Source organism: Cyanistes caeruleus, chromosome 3, assembly GCF_971803275.1.
Source record: "Cyanistes caeruleus chromosome 3, bCyaCae1.hap1.1, whole genome shotgun sequence".
Taxonomy (NCBI): Eukaryota; Metazoa; Chordata; class Aves; order Passeriformes; family Paridae; genus Cyanistes; species Cyanistes caeruleus.
Window position 1 is genome coordinate 16,782,311 of NC_141703.1, and position 20,445 is coordinate 16,802,755.

The following is a 20,445-nucleotide window of genomic DNA, read 5'->3' on the forward strand; positions in this document are numbered from 1 at the left end:
CATGTTGCTAAGTGCAGGGCTCTTGTCAGATATGCCAATTTGCAAAATGTGTAAAAATTGTACATATGTCACACGGGGTATGCATCTTCCGCCTGACATGTATTTTCCACCTAACAAGCTGTGCACCTGAGGATCCTTATATACAAGTACCCCTTTTTATCACCCTGTGTCTGGATCATATTTTTATGACCACAGATAATGTACAACCATGTGCTTGACACAGTCCCAGGACTGAGGGCCCAATGCAGCTGCCACTGCTTGGCAGTGCACAGAGAAGTAACCAGACACACTGTGCTCCTTCCTGTGCAATAGATACTGCAAAGTAAAAGTGAGTAATACGTGAGTGGCCAACAGTTCAAGGATTCATCTCCCAGTCCAGCAACAGGCTCCTGCACATAGGGTTATTCTTTAAATGCATGAGGTTAAAATTGACATCCTGCACTTCAGTACTACATACATCACCCCACTGACCCACCAAGATCACCAAAGAGCAAGGAAAAAAAAAAAAATACTGAGGCAAAAAACTAAAAGAATTAAAAGTTTACTAGAACAATTCAGGAAACTGAAAGCTTTGATTAACTTTGATAACAGATCATCTATAAGTGATCAAATCAAAATGTAGAGGAACTTTTCTCTACACTTTTCTTATTCCTGGATTTTACAAACCTTCCTCTTCCTCCAGACAGTTTATTGGATTTTAAAAATTCCATATAGGTATTAACTAATACACACTTGAATTATGAACTAATAGCTGAAGATGATTTTTCAGTGCACAGAGTAAATGGAGATGTTGGTATCTGAGAGCTATTCTAAGCTAACCTACATAATTCCTGGGTGATCTTTGCCCCATTTCCCAAAATTTAAAAAGCCTGCAAGTTTATCTTCTAAGAAAATTTGTTAACTATGTTTTGATTTGTTGTTTACTTCCTACTCAATGTTTTGAACAACTGTACTTTCTGTCACACTGTATCCACAGGATGATGCTATTTACATTCATTTTTAGTTTCTTTTTGTCACTGATTTTGTGGCAGTGTTTTGCTGGATTTTAGCATCTGCACCATCCCAGTGCTTGGAACGATGTTGATAAGAAAAGACCAGCACACTTGCATATGTAATATACTATTATGACACATTTGGGTACAAAGGCATGCAAAATTCAGCATGAACGTGAAGAGGTCTACCTGTACTCCTGTCATGTGGCAAGTTGAATGCAGAAACTTTCCCTCTTCCCATGCACAATAAGAACTGATAGGCACTTGTAGCACCTAACTAAATGAAAGACATAGGCCAGGCCTGAAAACTGCAGGATTGTGGAGAATTTGCCTAAATTTCTCAGCTTAAAACCAGATACCCAGATTTGAAAATATTAATGTGACTTTTGATAAGAGACTTTAAATATCAGAGCTCAAGTCAGATTCAGCCTTGCTACATTATTGTATTTTTTAAATGCAAATTTAAGCAGTGGGTTTTTTCTATTATTTTATAGATATACTTGCTTTTCACAAAAAGGGAAAAATGAAAATTTTATATGAAGGAACCATCTTTTATGAGAAATGGAATTTAGCATCTATGACCTCTATATAGGTTATGCTTACGTGAAAAGAAAAACGAGGCTTGATGTACAAGCCCCATGCAAATAAGGCCATCATACATCATACTTGAATACATTAGGAATGATCAAGCTTATTTTTAAGAAAGTGGACTTTTGGAACAGCGATTTCGGAGCTCTCAGTCATCCAGGGAATATTTGCCACCATCAGAATAGAACTACCCATCTTTTTAGAAGGCATAACATCAAACTGCACAGTAGACAGATTCTAACATCTCCAGCTTAAATCTACAGCAGCTGTATTTGTCAAGAGTAACCATCAAGCTGTAAATAGTCTTATTTTTATAAGCATCACAGATTAAACTTTTGTTGTCTTTTATTAATCCCAGATATAAAAAGCTCCTTAAGCATCTCTTATTTACCGTGACTTACCTCACATCTGTTAACTAAGTGAAAAACACAATAAAAATATAAATTGTGCTTAAAATGGTTTGCAGTTGAGAAAGTGTATGGCAATAAACTAATTTGAGAAGCCAAATGTATGCAGGTTTAAAACAATTGCTTTTCCATAATGAGAAATAGAGGAGAACTTTCTGTCCAAGTTGCTAATGGAGACCATTTAAAATAGTCCTTTCTTACAGTAACAGCACTGTACTTAGCTCTTTTCATTTCCCACAGGATGAATATTGACTGAGTAATTACAGCTACGATCTCTTTAGTCTCTTTACAAAAGTTTTCTGCAGAATTATGTCATTAAGACAGAGCTTACTATATGTAAGATGGCTATAATTCAATTGTGCTTAATGGCTCCGACCTACTCAATGTTACCCATTTTCCTTTGTATTTGGAATTTCATGAATATTTTGTCATAGAAGTTTATCAAACAGATGACAAACAGAACATAAAATCTTCATTTATCTATATATAAAGGAACTCACTTAATGGTATAACCACAGGAAACATCCAGATACCTATGAAGAATCAAAAACCTTTTAGAGAAAAACCCTCTGTTTTTAAATTTAAATTCTATGTCTTAAGCACTGTAAAAAAGTGTATTTTTAAAATATGTATCTGAAGCATATTTACTCCTCACTGCCCCCCCTCCAAATAAATGAGCCAATTTTATACATATTTACAGTATTTAATAAAGATGTCCAAACCAGTGGAAGTTTTTACATAAATGTTTCAGCACTTAAAATAAGAAGAAATATTTAATTTGCTCTCAGCTTATACAGTAAAATTAAATGGAAATATAACAGCCTTCTGCAGAAAGAATGCATTAAACCATTTCTCTCTGTGGGGAAAGGCAGTATCTCAATATGATTAACAACCCCAAATTTAATTCAACCAGTTGCTAATTCTACCCTAACTTAAATGCTTAAATGTTTGCTGCTTGACTGATAAATAATCAGCTTCTTTTGGAGTCTGCATTAGTATGTTTTACCAAATCCTTGAAAGTTATTCAATAAGGTTTTCTATAAATTCTTTGGCTACATACATCAAAGAAGTTAAATACATGTGAAATCTACCAACTACAAGTACCTTAAAAATAGTACACATTTACAGATTATACAGGGATCAGAGTGCAAATGTCAAGAGAGAATTGTTGTCAAGGACTAAGTTACTTACAACATCCATTTTTGCATCCCAAACAGAAGGCTGGGAAGAGGAAAAAAAAAGCGATTCTTAGATTTAGAAATCTCTTTGAAGAGCTTCTTGATCACCTAAAAATGCCTCAAACTGAACCACTGCTTCATGTATTAATGTTATCTTTTTTAATTATAACCTGCAGTATCTACCTCCTCTTTTTTTCTTTTGAAGAATATAGAAGTTCAGAAACTGCTCATATAAAGAACAGAAATACCGGTTGTATTCCCATATGGAATTATAACAACTTTAGGATTATTTTATGTCTTCTGAAGATATTTTTGTAAGCAAGATATGAAAGCATAAATCCATGTCAGTCCTCTGAAAGAGCTTTGGGTTAATGTGATTTTGTGAAAATGCTTAATTTTCTTCTTGCAGCATTTCTTCTATTTCTTTATCCCAGTTTTCATCACGCTTTTCTGATTCTGTCACCACCTCATACTCTTGAAGCTCTTGCTGTAATTCCTTTTCCCAATCAGCAGTTTCTTCTAAAAGAGACAAATTATGTGCAAGAATGAAATGGATTATATTGAATGTTACTTATTTATATAAAACTAGATGAATTTGCACTGAATCTCTCTCACATCCCCTAAACTTTACGGACTATTCTCTTTAGAATCAAAAGGAAATTCAGAAATTTCACCTTCTTACTGATTACAAGTAAGAATTAATATACAAGGCTATATTCCTATATGCATACTATAATAAAGACATAAAGAGCAAATACACAGCTGAGTCATTATGAGTGTCATGTTGCAAGATAATTTTCTACAATCTTTCACTCTACTATCAACTGAATCTCCCTTTGCAATTCTAAATCTCCATTTAAAAAAATGAAGTTTGTAAAAGTGTGGATATATGGTTATAGAAAAAAGAAATCAAGATCAAATACTGAAGCTAGTTTAAAACAAAGAAGGAAGTATTCTCCTCACTGACTTTTGTAGTTAGGCAAGCTCACTTAATCAGGGTTAAAGGTAATAATATTTCATACTTCAGGGCAAAAAATGAGTCAGAAGTCATTCTTGTGTTGTTAATCTCTGTTTTAATTAGCTCTACCTATCATAGGCAAGAGTGTGGGGGAGGAGATGGGCGTTTGATGTGTTACACGTTGGTTGGTTGCTCAGCCTAGATAGGAAGGTACACAGTTCCAGAGTCCAACTCAGTCCGGCCAGCTGAGATTTCTCTGAACAAGTAAACACATTAATGGCCTATTGAAACACTTTCATCAAAGAACTAGATGCAAGAAATTGATACTACTCATTACAATTCCTGAAGCTTGGCTTTGTGTTGGACAGAAAAAAAAAAAAAATCAGAAAACAATGATTCAAAATCCAAAGCATATTCTAAGAAAATCCTGCAAATTTTGTGATAAGCATCTACATATTCAAGTGTTGTCATAGTAAATGATGTATGGCTCAGAGTCACATCATCACAGACTGTCTTTATACTCTTTACACTGATATTAGCTCTTCTGAATTATTTAATTAATATCCACTTAATTTCTTATCATCATTCTCAGAACTATTTGTTAAATTTTAACTGTTCCTTCATTTGCCTGTAAACCTTTATAGGCAGAGGCCTCTTCAAGCTCCAGTCTGGTACAAATGTTGCCTTTTTAGCTGGTGCCAAAAGAAGAAAACAGAGCCTGACTTTCAAATACTATACTTTACCTACAAGGATGTAAATCAAAGGAAACAATTAATATGCAGAAGAACCTATGAAAGAGAAAGGAGATGAAAAGAAAAAAATACCCCACACTCTCATAGAAGAGCGATCTAAAACTCTTAGGTTCTTTGGATTTAAACTACTCACAGTTAACATTCTGTGTAAGATGTGGATTGACCATGGAGAAAATTATCATTAATTTCTGCAATATCTCACTGAAGTTTGCTTCAAACACTTTGGAAAAAATGGTCACAGATCTACTTTTCTAAATTGAATTACAACTTTTTTTTTTTTTTCTTTTAAATAAACCTGTCTTAGAACTGCTCTGTGTAAGAAACAGGTAATAGAAGCTTTACCTTCTACTACTGAAGTCTCTTCTTTCTTTTTGTCTAGCACTAGTTGTTCCATTTCTTTTCTTAGATCTTCCTGATTCAGATTACAGGTATCAAAAGCATCACTCACAAATTCTGATACACCTGGACTTGTGGAAATCTCTTCCTCATCCTGCAACAAGACACTTCAGTATAAACTTATCCAGACAGGGTAAAACAAGCCACCAATACATACTTCCACTCATGTGACTGCTTTTAATAGAGTTGACAAAACCCAGACACATTACTCTCACAACATTTTTCTTTATTGGCTACTTTTCCTTAAGAGTATTTTTGTACAAACAAAAATGTTACCTAGCTATACTGAAAATGATCTGCTTTACATTCTAGTAAAGCATGTCTTTTTGTGATCTCTTAACAACTTTAATTCTTAGTTTGTAACCTTCAGAAACAATAACAAACTCCTCTGTAGTTTAGAACAGGACCTAAATATTAAAAATTTGACCACAATTCAGTAATAGTTTTCTACACCAAAGTAAGATTAAGAAAGGACTATTCTTTGGAAATTTTTGCCTGCTGCATATTATTGGCAAGTGAACACACAGCTCTGCTTCTGCCAAGAGTGTTCTCTGGCACCAATTCTACAATCCAGAAATGAACTTGGGTCATTACGTGTCTAAAGTAAAGGTTTTTGCAGTACCAAACAAAAGTGAAATAAAACAAGTGTTGCTATTGCAATACATCATTTAGATTTTCTATACTTCAGCCTGACCACAGCTTGAAGAGGTGGACAGAACATGGCACAAAAATATATTTTTATGAAGATACTGCTAGTGTCTCAATGCAATGCTAACCTTCTACTCCAAACATTTTGTAAATTTCACTCTTGACAGTAAAATCACATCATAATGTGCAGGATACTAAGGAAAACATTCTTCACATAAACTTCTGTTTCTGCTACTGAAAATGAGTTTCAAGATTATATGCTAAAAATTAATATCACAGCAAAAAAAAAAAACCAGCAGCAGGTTAGGACTGTCAGATACTATATTATTATGGTTTCATAGCAGAACTTACTCAAAAGGATGCATAATTACTTATTAAGGAACAGCTCCATATACTAAATCCCACATAAAATATAACAGCATTTTTACCTCTTGTGATTTTATTTGAGGCTTTATTGTAACAGGTGGTGTTTTTGGCCGTACTGTTTCTATCAAGGGAAAAAAAAAAGGTAGATAACATTTAAATATATATTTAAATATAATTAAATATAATTAAAAATAATAATAATTAAAAATATAATTTGCACAGCTATTAAATATACAAGTAAATATTGTATTTTAAGGAATCTTTGTGGCCAAAGGTTGAATTTAGCCACAGGTGAACCATTTTTAAAAACAAATAGAAATAATTTTCTATTGTTAATTAAGACAAACTTAGCAAGCCATTTCCTCTTTATGGCTCCAAACTTAATAGACAGGACCCCTCTGCCCCTCAAAATGACATCCCAAGATCTTTACAGCTACAAATGTATACACTTAGTCTGCAATCTGGTCACTGTCTATTACAGAAGTTCTCAAACTCCCCTGGCAGGGTACTACTGCTGGCATGGGTGCCAGTCAGCTCTTGAGCAGACCAGACTGCACATGTACTATGCACACCCCCAAGGGCACATGAGAACAGTGTTCTGCAGCCTTACCCTTCACACAGGCAATGGGAGTCACTGAGAAACAAACCCTAGGAGCTGGTCTCAATTTGCTAAGAAAACTCGCTGTGCATTCTCTATCTAGAGCACGGTGCTAGGAAGACAACAATTGTTTACAAGGAAGGTTAGATCTTTTCCCTTGCAGGTAAAGGAACATCCCAGCTTTCTTCCTCATGCAACATCCAGGGAGTTACAGTGAAGAGCCAGGTGGCTGCAAGAACAACATGCAGGGGCTGTGGTAGTGGTGGAGTGCTTGCTTAGCAGTTCTTTTTGCTTAAACATGCAAAACAGCTCTGAGCTTGCAGCTCTTCTTCCTACAGGGCGCCAGGTGGATCCTTCCTGCTAACTCAGCAATTTCTGATTTTTTTTTGTGTTTAATTTTTTAAATTAAGGTCAGTTTCAATTAAAATCATTCCCTAATTGGTAGCTGTCACTGCTTTTATAGCTCATCTACCCAATGTCCACTGCTCTGTCCCATCTTCCCTCTTCCTTCCTTCCTTTTCCTATGATCTCTCACTGCACCCAATACTGCAGCCAAAGAGGCTCCAGCATTCCCTGCTTGGGGAAGCTGTAGGACATGGCAGTAACTCTGCTGTGCAAGAGAGGTGCCTCAGGCCCCACCTGCTGCTCTCGTGCAGATGGGACACAGCTGCTCTGTGCTGGGCCATGCCCCAGTCAGGTGTGACTGAGCTACCATTAGCATCATTCTGGACCTACTGGCCTGGCATCTCTCCCACTCCTCCGGCATTGTGCTCTCATCCCAAGGTGACTTAGTTCCTGACTACAGAGCTACTAATGCCTAGAGAAGGGCTAGAACTTGGCATTTTGTTATAAATCTTACATAGCCTTTACACTAGAATGTGGAATGTCTTCCATTTGTCTTTTCTCTTTTCCTTTCCATCAACCACTCTCATTTAACTTAATGAAAAGAGCAGCTAAGGAGGAGACAGAGAAATGGAAGGCTAACAATTCTATTTTACAGACACAGCTTTAAGAAGAAACCCTGAACATTATGAATGACTACTAACAGGCAATTACTGCCAGTTTTAGCCTCCAATTAGGGAATCCTAACTTTCAAAAAGGTTACTTAAACCAAAAATAACATATATGATTCAGAGCTTCCCAAATCTATCCAATTTATGAGTCAAACAAAACATGCATTTACTACAGTCTGGTACATGTTTCTTTGCCATTACAGAACATGGAGTCAGTAAATCTATCTGCATATCCCACACTGGTGTTTTGAACTGTAGAAGAGCTGCAATAGGGCAAAAGACAGTGGATTTTTTTTGAAAATGAAGTTATGTTTTGCTTTAGTCACAGTGGGAATTTTACTAGAATCCAGCAACTTTCACTTTAACTGAATGGTACTTTCCAAGGGCTTGGATGACTCAAAAATAACATTTTTGTTGTTCAACAGGATCAGATACCATCTCTCCTGCAAAGCTGAGACACTTCAGTTAGAAGAACCATAGTTTTGGGACAATGAAGAACTGAATAAAAGTTGTGAGAATTGGTGCCTCTTGGTGTACAGTATATTCTGGAGTAGCCAGAATTGCTTGTATGGCAATGCTGACATGACAGGCTACTACAGAATCTACTCAGAGAAAAATATTTCTTCCACTGTAGATGGGGACCTTGCCTAGGCTGACACAGGCACACTCCAAACAAAATCTATGAGAAGCACGACACAAACTGACAAAGGCACATATGCAACATGGAAGCCCAGCTTTATAATTCTATCTGTAGCATCTTCACCCCAAAGTTCAGCTGCCTATCCAAGGAGCAAAAGCCCAGCTGAGTAATCTTAACTCAGACTGTGTAGAAGATTACTAAACTGTGTAAAAGACCTGTGAAAAAGTCTGTAAAAAGAATAAGAAAGGTGTCTCGAGAAAAAATACCTGTATGGAAAGATATTATATTCAAAAAGGAGGAAAAATAAGTTAACTTGGCAGTGATCAGCTGACTGTCAGGCCAGCAGTGTCAACAGGACATAAGTATTAGTGGATTTCCTGGATGGCAATTAATCGATATTGGGGATATAAGAACCATTCCAAGGTACAGCAAAGGCTTTTTCCTTCTGCTCAGCACCTATCCAGCCTGCCAAGATCCTTCAGGTGTCTTACCAGCGGTGGTGAGTGCACCTAGGTTAAGCTAAGAGTTAATGAGCAATGGGTATCTTTTGTGTTTCTGCCAGTAACTAACTGCTTTATACTCTTTAAGCCTCAGATATTTCTGCTTGCAGAATCTGTTAAGGTGTAAAGAGGTTCAGTGGTTCGTAAGAGGGTCAGGTCAGTAAGAACCACCTGTAGAAACTCATCAATGTAACTGCAGACACATTTGTTGAAGCAGCTTTTTCATCTCAAGACTGAATCCCAGGTAACCACGTGATCCCCATTTTTTTCTGTTTCCACAATACATTATGGGCATTTCCACACCCTGCACTCCTCCACAGTAGTTCTAACCCTGTACCACTCACTAACTTCTGTTTGGTGTGAAAGATGAGAAAAAGCCAAGAGCAAACCATATTCCAGCTGGCTAGTACCTGTTGTCTGATCAAGTGAACCAAGGGAATCTCCTACTTCTGTCTGAAAAGTAAGAATCACACCTACGACCACTAATGGTCATGAGCTGTCATAAGCCAAGTACAACATTTCTCCTCTTGAGATTTCTCCTCTTCTGACAAAGTTGGCTGAAACTGGAAAACAGCTTAAGAGCACCACGAGCCTCCTCCTCCCTGATCTACACAAAGACACCAAGTATGATGAGAGAAGCCCTGATTTAATAGGCAATCCAGGATAAAAAAGTGATGGCACCTGATTTATACAGTGAGCATTTGTAGATGCCTAAAGATTTTTAAATCTTATATATATATTTGTATATATATATTTGTAGCTTTGTACATTTTTAATATATAGGTGTATATTTTCTAGCACTTTCTCACACTTTAGAACAGTAGCTACCCTTTCTCACATATTATGACACATTCTTAAAATTCTGTTTGGTCTTATTTTCAAGAAAAAGTGTTTCTAACAAGGACATCCTGTTTTGCATTAGCACCTGGGCTGAAATAATAGATACTTTGTAGATATAACAAGTTATAGGGCTAAGAATCCCTGGAGGGGCTCCAATGGGCCAAGGGTGGGTTACTAGGGCAACTGTTCTCCTATTGAAAATACTTGCTAGACATGGTAATTAATTAAACTTAAAAAAATTGTGAAAATTTGATGCTGCATATGCATATAGGTATTACATGTGCAACTGAAAGCTTTCATTAAAAGACTGCTCTATATGTTACCAATTTTAATATTATTTGGAAAGTTTTTCTTCTGATTTTAGACAATAGCATGACACTAAGTTAATGAACTGGGTTAAAACAAGTGTATCCCATACCTTTCAGTTCACTATCCTCTTCTCTGCTTTTGCTCTCTTCCTTTCCTGCTGCTTGCTGTTGAGCTGCAAGCGCAGTGAGTTGTGCAGACTGTTTAATTAGGGACACCCTGTAGAAGTAATTTCTCCAGAACACTTCCTCCTTTACACTAGAGAGAACAAACAAATTTTGATTACTGCATTTAGAATATGGTTCCTTTAGCCATCTAGCAGTGAAGTAAAATTAAATATGCAGAGATGAGGAGTAGGCATAGCTGATATTTAAGTAAAAACTTAAAAAAGAAATTTGTGACATTAACACATACTAAAAAGTCCATAATTTTAAAAGTTCCTGATCTTTCACAAGACATTTGCAATTGACTTGAACCTACAATAGTAATGTTATAACTCTAGAAAAAGCATGCAGCAATACATGGTAAGGAAAAATATGATGCTCTTCCATCTCTCCTGACAAACTATGTAAACAAACCCAACAAGCCAAACAACCCCGTTCTCTTCCCCTCTAAGCCAAATACTCTATCACTGTCAAACTATAATTGTCTACATCTTCCCTAGACATCAGGTGGAACTGGAACATCTGTGGTGGCAGAAGCCATTCCTAGATTGCAGCAGTACTATTTCACTATCTGCACGTCTTTCAGCATGTCCACAGAACCTTTAGTAACTGGAAACTGCCATCTTGGAAATGACCAGCTCTGACAAGTGGGAGACTACCCCCTGCCTCAGGTAACATTTCCCTCTGAAATTCCTCTAGCAAGAAAGAAAAGAACCAACTTTAACCCACAGGCAACAGAACGCAGAAATGGCAAGATCTGTGGGGAGGAACTTGTGTAGGTTAAGAAAGAATGAAATTACCTTCACACCTCTTCATGCAAACAGTGACCACTGAGACTAAGAACAGGCAACAAACATATTAAGCAATGTGGCAGGAAAGGCAAGGATAGCATGGCCAGAGGCTCAAGACAGAGCATCAGAGAATATGGGCAGATCTTCAGAACTGAACAGAGAAGGTAAACAGAATGAGGAGCTGGGTAAGTTTATAAAAGGAGGAGATTTAAGACAGAAGATGTCACAAGGAAAGATTTTCTTTCCATTTTCATTGTTAGACAAGGAGACTAATGTTGGGAACTCCCACTAAAATAGAAAGTTGAGGTGTGAAACAAGCATTAGGAACAGAGTCTGGGACTGGACAGGGAATAACAGCTTCAGAATAAAGCTCTGCAACACAGAGCTTTTGCCATTTCCTATCCAAATCCAGTTTTTCTTGCTTGCACTGCTGCTTTTTTGTGACACATTCTATCACCATTTCTCTAGAGGCAGTCTCTATCTATCTGACTATCTGTAATCACCTTTTTGGGATGTCAGTTACACCTACAGATCTGAACACTTTTATTGTTGCCTTTACCTTTCTTTGGAGAAAAAAAAAAATGTCATTTAGCACACTGGACATGGAAATACTGAGAGCCTCCCCCATACTTTAATCATTATTATCACAGGTCATTATTAGTTCTGTCTCACAGACATACTTCTTACCTCAAACTGCTAAACTGCAATGCACATGGCAATACTCCATGTGTTAGACACCAGCACATAAAAGTATATGTAGACATTGAAAAAAACATAAAGAATCAAAGGAAATGAAAAGAACAAGGAGTAATTTATGAGTATTTACAGACACATTAAAAGCATGATGATACAGTTACCAGCAGAAATTACTTACTGTTTGGGAACAAGGTCAAACCTCATCCTATTGAGAAGTTCATCTTCCTGTAACATCACCAGTGCAACAGGGTACATTTGATCAAAGTCAAAATGAAACTGCACACCTGCTGGAGGATCCCGCAGAAAATTCCGTTTATCCTTTGAAGAACATATTTATGGCCATTAAATTATATCAGAAAAAGGACACCATATTTCACACACAAGAGCAGCAAAGCAATCTATGAAGTCTTTATAAAAAATAAAAACTGTACTGAGGATCTGCTTCGGTTCAAATTGAAACTGATAGAACTATTTACTCTTGCACATGACTGGTGTGGTGACAGATATATTAAAAGTATCTTGAAAACACATAATTAAAAAAAAAGGACTTAAAAAAAACCCCAGTAGTTTTAATTTCTCCAAGAGAAAATTTCAAACCTTACAGGAAGTGAAATACTCACTGCTGATAAGGCCAGTATTTGTTGTTGAATTGTCTCTTCTTCATTGCTGTCTACCCAGGGAGGCACTGCTGCTTCTAGTATTGAAAAGAGGAAGATAACTGCATTTATATTACTTGAAAAAAACCCACTCCAAATAACAGACCTTACCATAATGTAACTGACACATACAGTGTTACAAAAGTAAGCAGAGTTACACCAGTAGGCCGAGTCATTGTGTCTTTTTCCTAAACTAAGTCCATGGTGTAACAGAGAAGCCCTAGGAATGGATCTTCGCTTATCTGAGGTAAAAAAGTAATAATCAAATAGTGGCTGATCTCTGTTATTGTAAAAATAAAATTATGGGGATTTCTTTGCAGCATGCAACAGTCAGAATTTGGTGCCTCTTAGTTTTGCCACTGAAGTAGTGCTGTATAACTAATTAAGTTGCCTGTAAATGGTATTTCCAGATCCACTTTAAATGTGTAAACTTTGTCTAAATTAAGCTTGAGAAGTAACTTACACCTAGAAGACACCAATTCTTTAACAATGGAGAAAAATGTTATAAATTGGTTATGAATTACAACATGTTACACACTGAGTAAGCCTACTCCAGTTCAGCTGGTTTGTATTGTTATGCAGATACTTTCAAAATAGTTCTTTGGGCTGTACAGAGAGGAAAATAAACTATTATAGATGTATAGATATTTATCAATCTCTTCACTATCAATGCAAATTCAGTCTACAGAGACAACATGATGCACCTGTAGCAGATAAATAATTCTTGTGCCCTTAAACTAATAACACTTATTTGCCTGTGCAACTGGTATCAGCAAGATCTTTCACCCAGATGGATCCACATCAGATGCTGATATTTCTTTCAGTCAGGCCATCTGTTATCCCCCTTTGGCCAATCCAGCTATCTATTTTCATGGAGCTTTTAAAAATACATTAAGAGAATCCCAAGTTTACTAATAGAAAACAAAAAAAAAAAAAAGACAAAAAGAAAAAAAGACAGAAATACAGGCAACACAATCCCATAAGCAATCTTCCAATAAGAAACCAGATGCACATACTAACTACAAACACCATGAAATTTTTTATCATTATCCATTTAAAACTGGTTCATTTTAAAGATTAACAAAGTCACTACTTACTCAAACTGTCAAAAATTATTGCATTCAGGTAACACATTAAATAAGATAAAAGATGAAACACAATGTGAGAAAACAACTTTGCTAGCATGGTGATCTTTGAGTTTATTTCACAAAGCAGAATTTGGTTAAGAAGCAAATCTAAACCAACTACATAACTTAACAGCAACCTCACTTAAAAATATAATCTTCCTATATCACCATATGCATTAAGTTCTGTCATAATGTATTTCATTAAATAGTGTTTTGATAGATCAGTTTTAGACATAGCTCAATTATCCAGCTTTCAGCAAGGTTTCACTTATGTTATGATAGACATCATCAAAAAAAGCATATATTACCTGATTTTTTGTTTTGCTGCTCTTGGACAAATTTCTTCTGTTCCTTCTGAAAGTCTCCAATAATTGTCTAAAATAAAAATTAGGGAACCACAATTAAAAAAAAGAAATTAAAAATCACTCTTCCTGTTTTATGTTCAGTCAGAATGTGCTTTCAAACACAGTGCATATTCTTATATCCATAGTGGCCCTTCCTGTAAGTTAAAGGTGTTTCATGTCAATCATACACTTCCTTTTATTAAAACATTTGATTTTGCATTTAAAACTATTGTGTATGCTTTCAAAATTATATTTATAGTTTTATTAATTTCAGGGGACTAGGAAAAAAAGATGGAAAATCTTAGCTGATAATTTGAACACTGGCATTCTATGCATATCCACTTAGTGTCCAACTGTATCAAATACAGACCATGCAGACTGTTTAGACTTATTTAAACATGTTTTTAAAGCACTAACACTTAGCCTTAAAGAAGCTTCAAGAGTTGCCTAAGAAATACACCCATTGAAAAAACAGGACTTTCAAAATTGTAAAGTTGGATTTCAGAACACCTGCTTTGCTGAAAAAAAATAACATTTCCATTTATGTTGTTGGCAGATTTTCATTTAAAAAATCACATTTAGAAAAATTCTATATTGAATTTAGAATTAAAAAAATGGAGAATGGTCTCATAATTTGGAATGCCATAATCTAGAAGTAAGAATGCAAGTGTTCTGTGGTTGAAAGCAGAGGCAAAAGAGATGAAGTTAGAAATGAATACTTAAATCACTCATAAAATATAATTTTTATGCAGTGAGGTCTGTGGATTAACAAGTTGCCAAAATGCACAGAAGTCTTCAAGCTAAATATTGATAAATTGCTATACTTTGTTTTCCTTCAGTGACCCAGTATTTCAGTTTAAGATTACTATCAGTGAGAGAACTATAATAGTGTCAGTTATGCAGATTATTGTTCTTTCTTTTGGTTTAAAATTTTATTATTTTTTTCTACTTATGGAATAAAATAATTTATATGGTATAAGAAGAAAGCCTTATGATGATACAGGTATAATCTTGTTTCTCCTCTATGTAATACTGATTAATCAAAACAGAGAATTCGTATTACTCTAAGATATTTACAGAAAATCTGTATTATTTATTATTATTTGAGGCATAAAATATGCTATTTTATACTTACAAAATATGGTACTTAGCTACAGTTTCTTAGGGGCATTATTATTAGTGTATTAAATTAACAAATACCCTTGTTACTTGACTTTTCCTTTCTGATGTAGATCAAAATTACATTAGACTCTGATATTACTGTAGAAGGAAATAGATTTCTGCTATTATTATACAGCCAACTGTCAATGAAATCTGAAGACAAAATGTAAAATGTGATCATAATAGAAATTAATTTGATGTCATTTGATGATTCATTTGGAAGATAACACAAACACTAATTATATCAAGAAGTAGACTTCTATTGCATTAAAAAAATAAACAGGCAATGCTGTAGTTCTGTGGGAGGGCTGTCTGAGAGGCAGGAGCAGGAAAAGGGGTTTGCCTGTGTCAGACCCTCCTGGATGCAGTCCTACTACAGCTGGGATGGTTTTGACCAGCTCCCTTTTCCTTCCCTTCCAAGATACTCCCAATAACAAACACAGAACACTTAATGGCACTTATTGCTGCCTTTTTCTTTTTTTCTTTTCCTTCTGTGAAGTTTGTGGCTTAGAGCACTGGAAGAACGCTTGCTGGCACAAGTTAAGTAACTGGAGCTGACAGGAAGAGAGGACAAGAGCAGCATGTCAGGGTCAGGGTGGGGAAAAAACCAGGACAATAACAAGGTACTGTTTCATTAGCTCACTGATTCTTATGAAACTGTACCTGTATACCCCTAGGGTCCTAGGATGCAATATGTACAATGCCAAGCTAATTCTGACTTTTGTACAGAGGTGCCTTTCTTTAAGCAAGCTACCTCATTAATTTTTCCAACTAAATAAGCTGTGGGGCAAAAAAGAAACCAGTCCACACATCTTGGGACAGACATTCCCCAGCTGCCTTTCTCAAATTTTTTCAGCCCTTCCACCTACATCAGCATTTTTCATATTTTCTTCTGATCGTTCTCCAGCATATCAACATCCTGAGGGAAGTGAAGAAACACAGGTGCAGCACTGATAAAAACAGGGTGACCATTGTTTTGGCAACTCTACCATGAGTAAACATTTCAGTCATATCATTCATCATGACAAGAGATGCACATTATCTCTTGAAAGACAATATCTAAAGACAGCATACAGAAAGAAATGTTACCAAATGCCAGATTTGCCACATGTAACAACAGTAAGGAACAGATCTTCCAGATCAACTGTCTAGAAACAAATTACCTTATCGATGATACTGTCAATTTTTCCTTCTTCTACAGACTTCTTTATAGTCTGTGCTGTTTCAGCAACAGACTCAGATATCTTTTTTGTAGCAGCAGAGGCAAAATTGAAGAGGTAACCTTTCATAGACAAAAAAAGAAAGACCTGAGAATAGATTTCTTTACGTTCAGTTCTCTTTCTACTTTTATTTTTCCTTCTCTTTAGACATTTGGATACCTACTTAAAAGTTTCTTTCAAAATAACTTAACCCGGATTCTGGCCTACAAAAAAGTCCTAAAATTCTACTTATACTTTTCTAGTTTATATTCTTTAATGATGATGATGATCACAATTTTCTGTAAATCAAATATTTATACATGAACCTTGTTTACTAAATCAAACATTGGTAATGATCTTCTAAACACTCCTTTCCAATGAATCTTCTGAAGCAATGTGTCTTTCCTGATTTCATGTAAGTATTTTGGATACATTAAGCCATAAAGTAACTTAGCCACAGTATTAACACATAATTATATTTTTTAAGAAAATCAACATGCACAATAAAGTCTTATAAACCGAGGCAGAAAATCCATGAAATATTTCAGGCATGTAACACCTCCTTCAAAAGTCTCAGCACAGAAGCTTGCTCTTGATGTTTGTCCTTATCTATCTTGCACTGTCTTCCTCTCTTTAGCTCCATGAAAAGCACTTGTTTTTCAGAGCCATATTTTCTGAAAATATTCAGTGTCAGAACAGCAACGAAAAATATTCTCAAAGACTCACATTCTTTGTATTAGTAGTGCTGAAGTGAAGAGAGGTGGCAGAGAAAGAACTACACACACAAAGTATGGCCATCTGCACTGTATTATTCTATTTTAATTAAGGAGAACAAACTTGCAAGCTTATAGACAAGTGATTTTAAAACACTGGTACTATTTCTCAGATGGCATGATGTCACAGGCACTTAATTCTATCTCAACAGTTGCATTACAACTACTGTATCTCAGTTCCAGTACATACATTGTGTCAGTGCCATAGTAAATAAAATAAATGCAGAGGGATCTAGATAGATTGGAACATTTGGGCAAACATCAATGGCATGAAATTTAACAAGAATAAATACTCGATTCTGCACATGGGATGAATATAAATTGGAAGAGGAGTGTCTGGAGAGCAGCCCTGCAAAATGAGGGTGCTGCTTGGTAGTCAGCTCAATAGGAGTCACATATTCCAGTTATTCCAGAAAATCACCTCTGACTTCTGTAAAGGGGGTTGTCAAAAAACCAACCAACCAACCGCCCCAAAAACAAACAAATAAACAAAGCTCCACCAAAACCCAGCACTTCTGTTTCAAACAAAAGACCACTTTCCTTCTCAAGAACTCTCAAAAAATCCCGTTTCCCTATGGGTTAGAAATGTAAAAACTTATCTTATAATGAAAAGAATAAAATAATAAAAAAAAGTTCCTTTAACAGATGGTTGTTAGCAACTGATAAAATGAGTTACTTTGGAACACTGATGTCACCTTTTGGAAAGCTGACTACACTCCGTGCTGGATAAAATGTTCTCTTGCTGTGGTATCACCAAATCAATACCAAAATATGTAGTGGTCTAGCCAATCCTTAAGACAATTTTTTATATGTAACTTTCGCTTTCAAGTCACAGAATGGTGGTAACCAAACATCATCCTTCAGGTAGTTACTAGCACCTTTTATATCTGTTATCAGGCTTTATAACCCATCACATGATTCAGGTATAAGAAAAAGGTTAAGTTCCATGTTTTAGATATAGACACATATATTATTCCCCTTATGAGAGAGTAGAGGAAACAGCAACCTACTGGACTGCTCACTCCTCACCAGCTTTTATTGACTGTTTCATGTATCCCTGGAAACTCTCACATATGCAATTGTTTTAGGTGCAAAAGTGCAGAGACGTTTACTGTCTGGTGTGACATTCTGGCATTATTGCACAAAGTGGTTTTGGCCAGTCCTGGAACCATGGTGAAGAGCAAAATGCTTTATATTTCCAATTAGGGCTAATATTGTTTTGAACTAAGGTACTTATAGAACTGCAGAAAGGGTGGTATTTAACCTTAGAAAAATAGGATTAGTGGTGGAAAATAACACTTTCAAATGACTAAGAAATTAATCTTCCATCTTACAAGTCCATACCTGTATTAAAAATATGTATCTAGCAATACTTCTATTATTAGTTCACATTGGCGAAACACTCATAATTTCTGTAATGTCATGATAATGAACAAAAAAATAATGTCTATAGGGCTTGTTTTACCAGTAAAATTCTTTATGTGCCAGGGGAATCTTTTTACACAGCTATCCAAGTTGTTGGGCATGCAGAGGTTTCTAGGATTATGTGTTAAAACAAGAAAGGGTGTAAAAATGTGTAACAACAAGAAAACAAGCGAGGAAGCCTTTCCACCACAATCTACTCTGGTGTCACAGACAATGGACCCATTTACCACTAAACCAAATTTTCACTTACAGAGCAAGTTATGGGACAGATCTTTATATTAATAGTAATCAATACTTATTCTTTCCCTGCAACTCAGAGTCCTTTTGCCTTCCTGAACAATCACAGCAATTTGCAGATTAGAACAATCAGAGCAATCAGTAGATTAGAATCAATTTACCACAACTAGACAGATACTTGACCGAAGTACACAGACTAAACTGCTGCAGTTCAGGTTGCCCAAGAACACGCACAGTAAAGAACCAGCTCAGATTAATCTCAGATGACCAGATCTCAGATGATACTGATCCAGAATTTCAGAGCATCAATTTAAAAAACACCCAAACCTCTTTTTAAAAAAAGCTTTAGCAACGAGTATAGGTCTGCACTATGGATTAATTTTATCCAAAAATTCACTACAGTAAAGCAGGAATTTTATTTATAGCAAATTACAGCTTTGTCTCATTCCTGGCAGCGTTCAAGGCCAGGCTGGATGTGGCTTTAAGCCTGGTCTAGCAAAAAGTGCCCCTGCGCATGGCAGGGGCGTCGGAATGAGATTATTTTCAAGGTCCTTTCCAACCCAAACCATTCTGTGATTCTAAGAATGCAAACATGTTCAACAAAATAATCAAACCCCATTATTTTCTTATGAAAAAAATCACAAACGCCCACAGCATTCCACGAAATAATTATTCTACGCAGACAGATCTATTCTCTCCAAACAGACTTCCTCCCCTAGTGCCAACAGAACAGATACTTAAGAAACGCTGCTCCTTTAAAAACCGCTCCGAAAGATGCCAGAAGCGAAAGGCACATTTGCAGCCTCAGCTCATATTTGAAAGCCGGCAGCCCCGGGACACTCACTGCCGAACCCCTTGGCCTGGCTGAGCAGCGCCTCCGAGTCCCCCTGCAGCTCGCCCTGCTCCTGCCCGGCCGACCCTGCCTCCTCCTCCTCCTCCTGGTCCTGCTCCCGCTCCGCGGGGCCGCTGCTCTTGCCGGCGGGCAGCAGCTGCTCCTCGCCCGCCCGCTCCAGCCCCAGCCAGCTGCCCAGGCCGCGCAACATGGCTCAGGGGCGGCGGCCGCGCTGGGGCCGCGCCGGCGCCGCTGCGGAAACCCGGGCGCCGTGCGCGCGGCTTCCGCGTGCGCCACTTCCGCCGCCAGCGCCGCGGGAAGGGCGGGCCCGGGCGGAGCGGGCGCGCGGCGGCACCTGTGGGGGTGTCCCCAGAGGGGGGGGTGTCCCCAGAGCGGGGGGTGTCCCCAGAGGGGGGGGTGTCCCCAGAGCGGGGGGTGTCCCCAGAGGGGGGGGTGTCCCCAGCGAGGGGGTGTCCCCAGAGGGGGGGGTGTCCCCAGCGGGGGCGCGTTACCTGCAGGGGCTGTGCCCCCCCGGGCAGGCGCCGCCCCCGCCCCGCCGGCGGAGCCTGGGGCTCGGTTCTCCCGCGGCGGGCTCTCCTCGTCTGCGCTGCCGGGCTCTGGTCGGAGCAGCCGCCTTTCACAGCTCCGTAAGTCAGAGGCCTCTCCCTGCAGCGCCCCGAGCGCTCCCGCGGTGCGGCGCGTTTGGGGTGCAGCACCCACAAATCTGTGCTGGAGGTGGCAGCTCCTGTAGATAAGGCTGGACGGAGTATTCCGTGTGCCATGTCCCGGCAAAATGATTTCTTCCAGTATTCACTTTCAGCTCTCCCTCCCCTAACTCTTATTTCCTTCATCTTTTAC

The 20,445-nt window shown here is 37.5% G+C and overlaps 2 protein-coding genes across 2 annotated transcripts in view; one reads left to right on the forward strand and one right to left on the reverse strand.

Moving 5' to 3' along the window:
• Positions 1-525: 525 nt before the first annotated feature.
• SYAP1 (synapse associated protein 1) lies at positions 526-19,850 on the reverse strand. Its single transcript, XM_023918323.2, has 9 exons — positions 19,600-19,850; positions 16,285-16,403; positions 13,925-13,991; positions 12,454-12,527; positions 12,012-12,151; positions 10,295-10,440; positions 6,348-6,406; positions 5,218-5,365; positions 526-3,684 (listed from the first exon to the last, which is right to left on the reverse strand). Exons 1-9 carry the CDS (start codon positions 19,796-19,798, stop codon positions 3,557-3,559), a joined length of 1,080 nt encoding a protein of 359 aa, XP_023774091.2. The 5' UTR covers positions 19,799-19,850; the 3' UTR covers positions 526-3,556.
• A 209-nt stretch (positions 19,851-20,059) lies between these two features.
• Positions 20,060-20,445, forward strand: part of CTPS2 (CTP synthase 2) — a 60,133-nt gene continuing 59,747 nt past the window's right edge. Inside the window, 1 exon segment of the mRNA XM_023918427.2 lies at positions 20,060-20,234. The gene's annotated coding sequence lies outside the window, so the exon portion shown is untranslated.

Excerpts from the sequence above, each read along its gene's own strand:
- SYAP1 (XM_023918323.2), bottom strand. The coding sequence starts at position 19,798 with ATGTTGCGCGGCCTGGGCAGCTGGCTGGGGCTGGAGCGGGCGGGCGAG. Across the intron at positions 6,407-10,294 it reads AGAGGATAGTGAACTGAAAG|AAACAGTACGGCCAAAAACA; the intron begins GTATGGGATACA and ends TTCCCTTGATAG. Across the intron at positions 3,685-5,217 it reads AGAGACTTCAGTAGTAGAAG|AAGAAACTGCTGATTGGGAA; the intron begins GTAAAGCTTCTA and ends TGTCTCTTTTAG.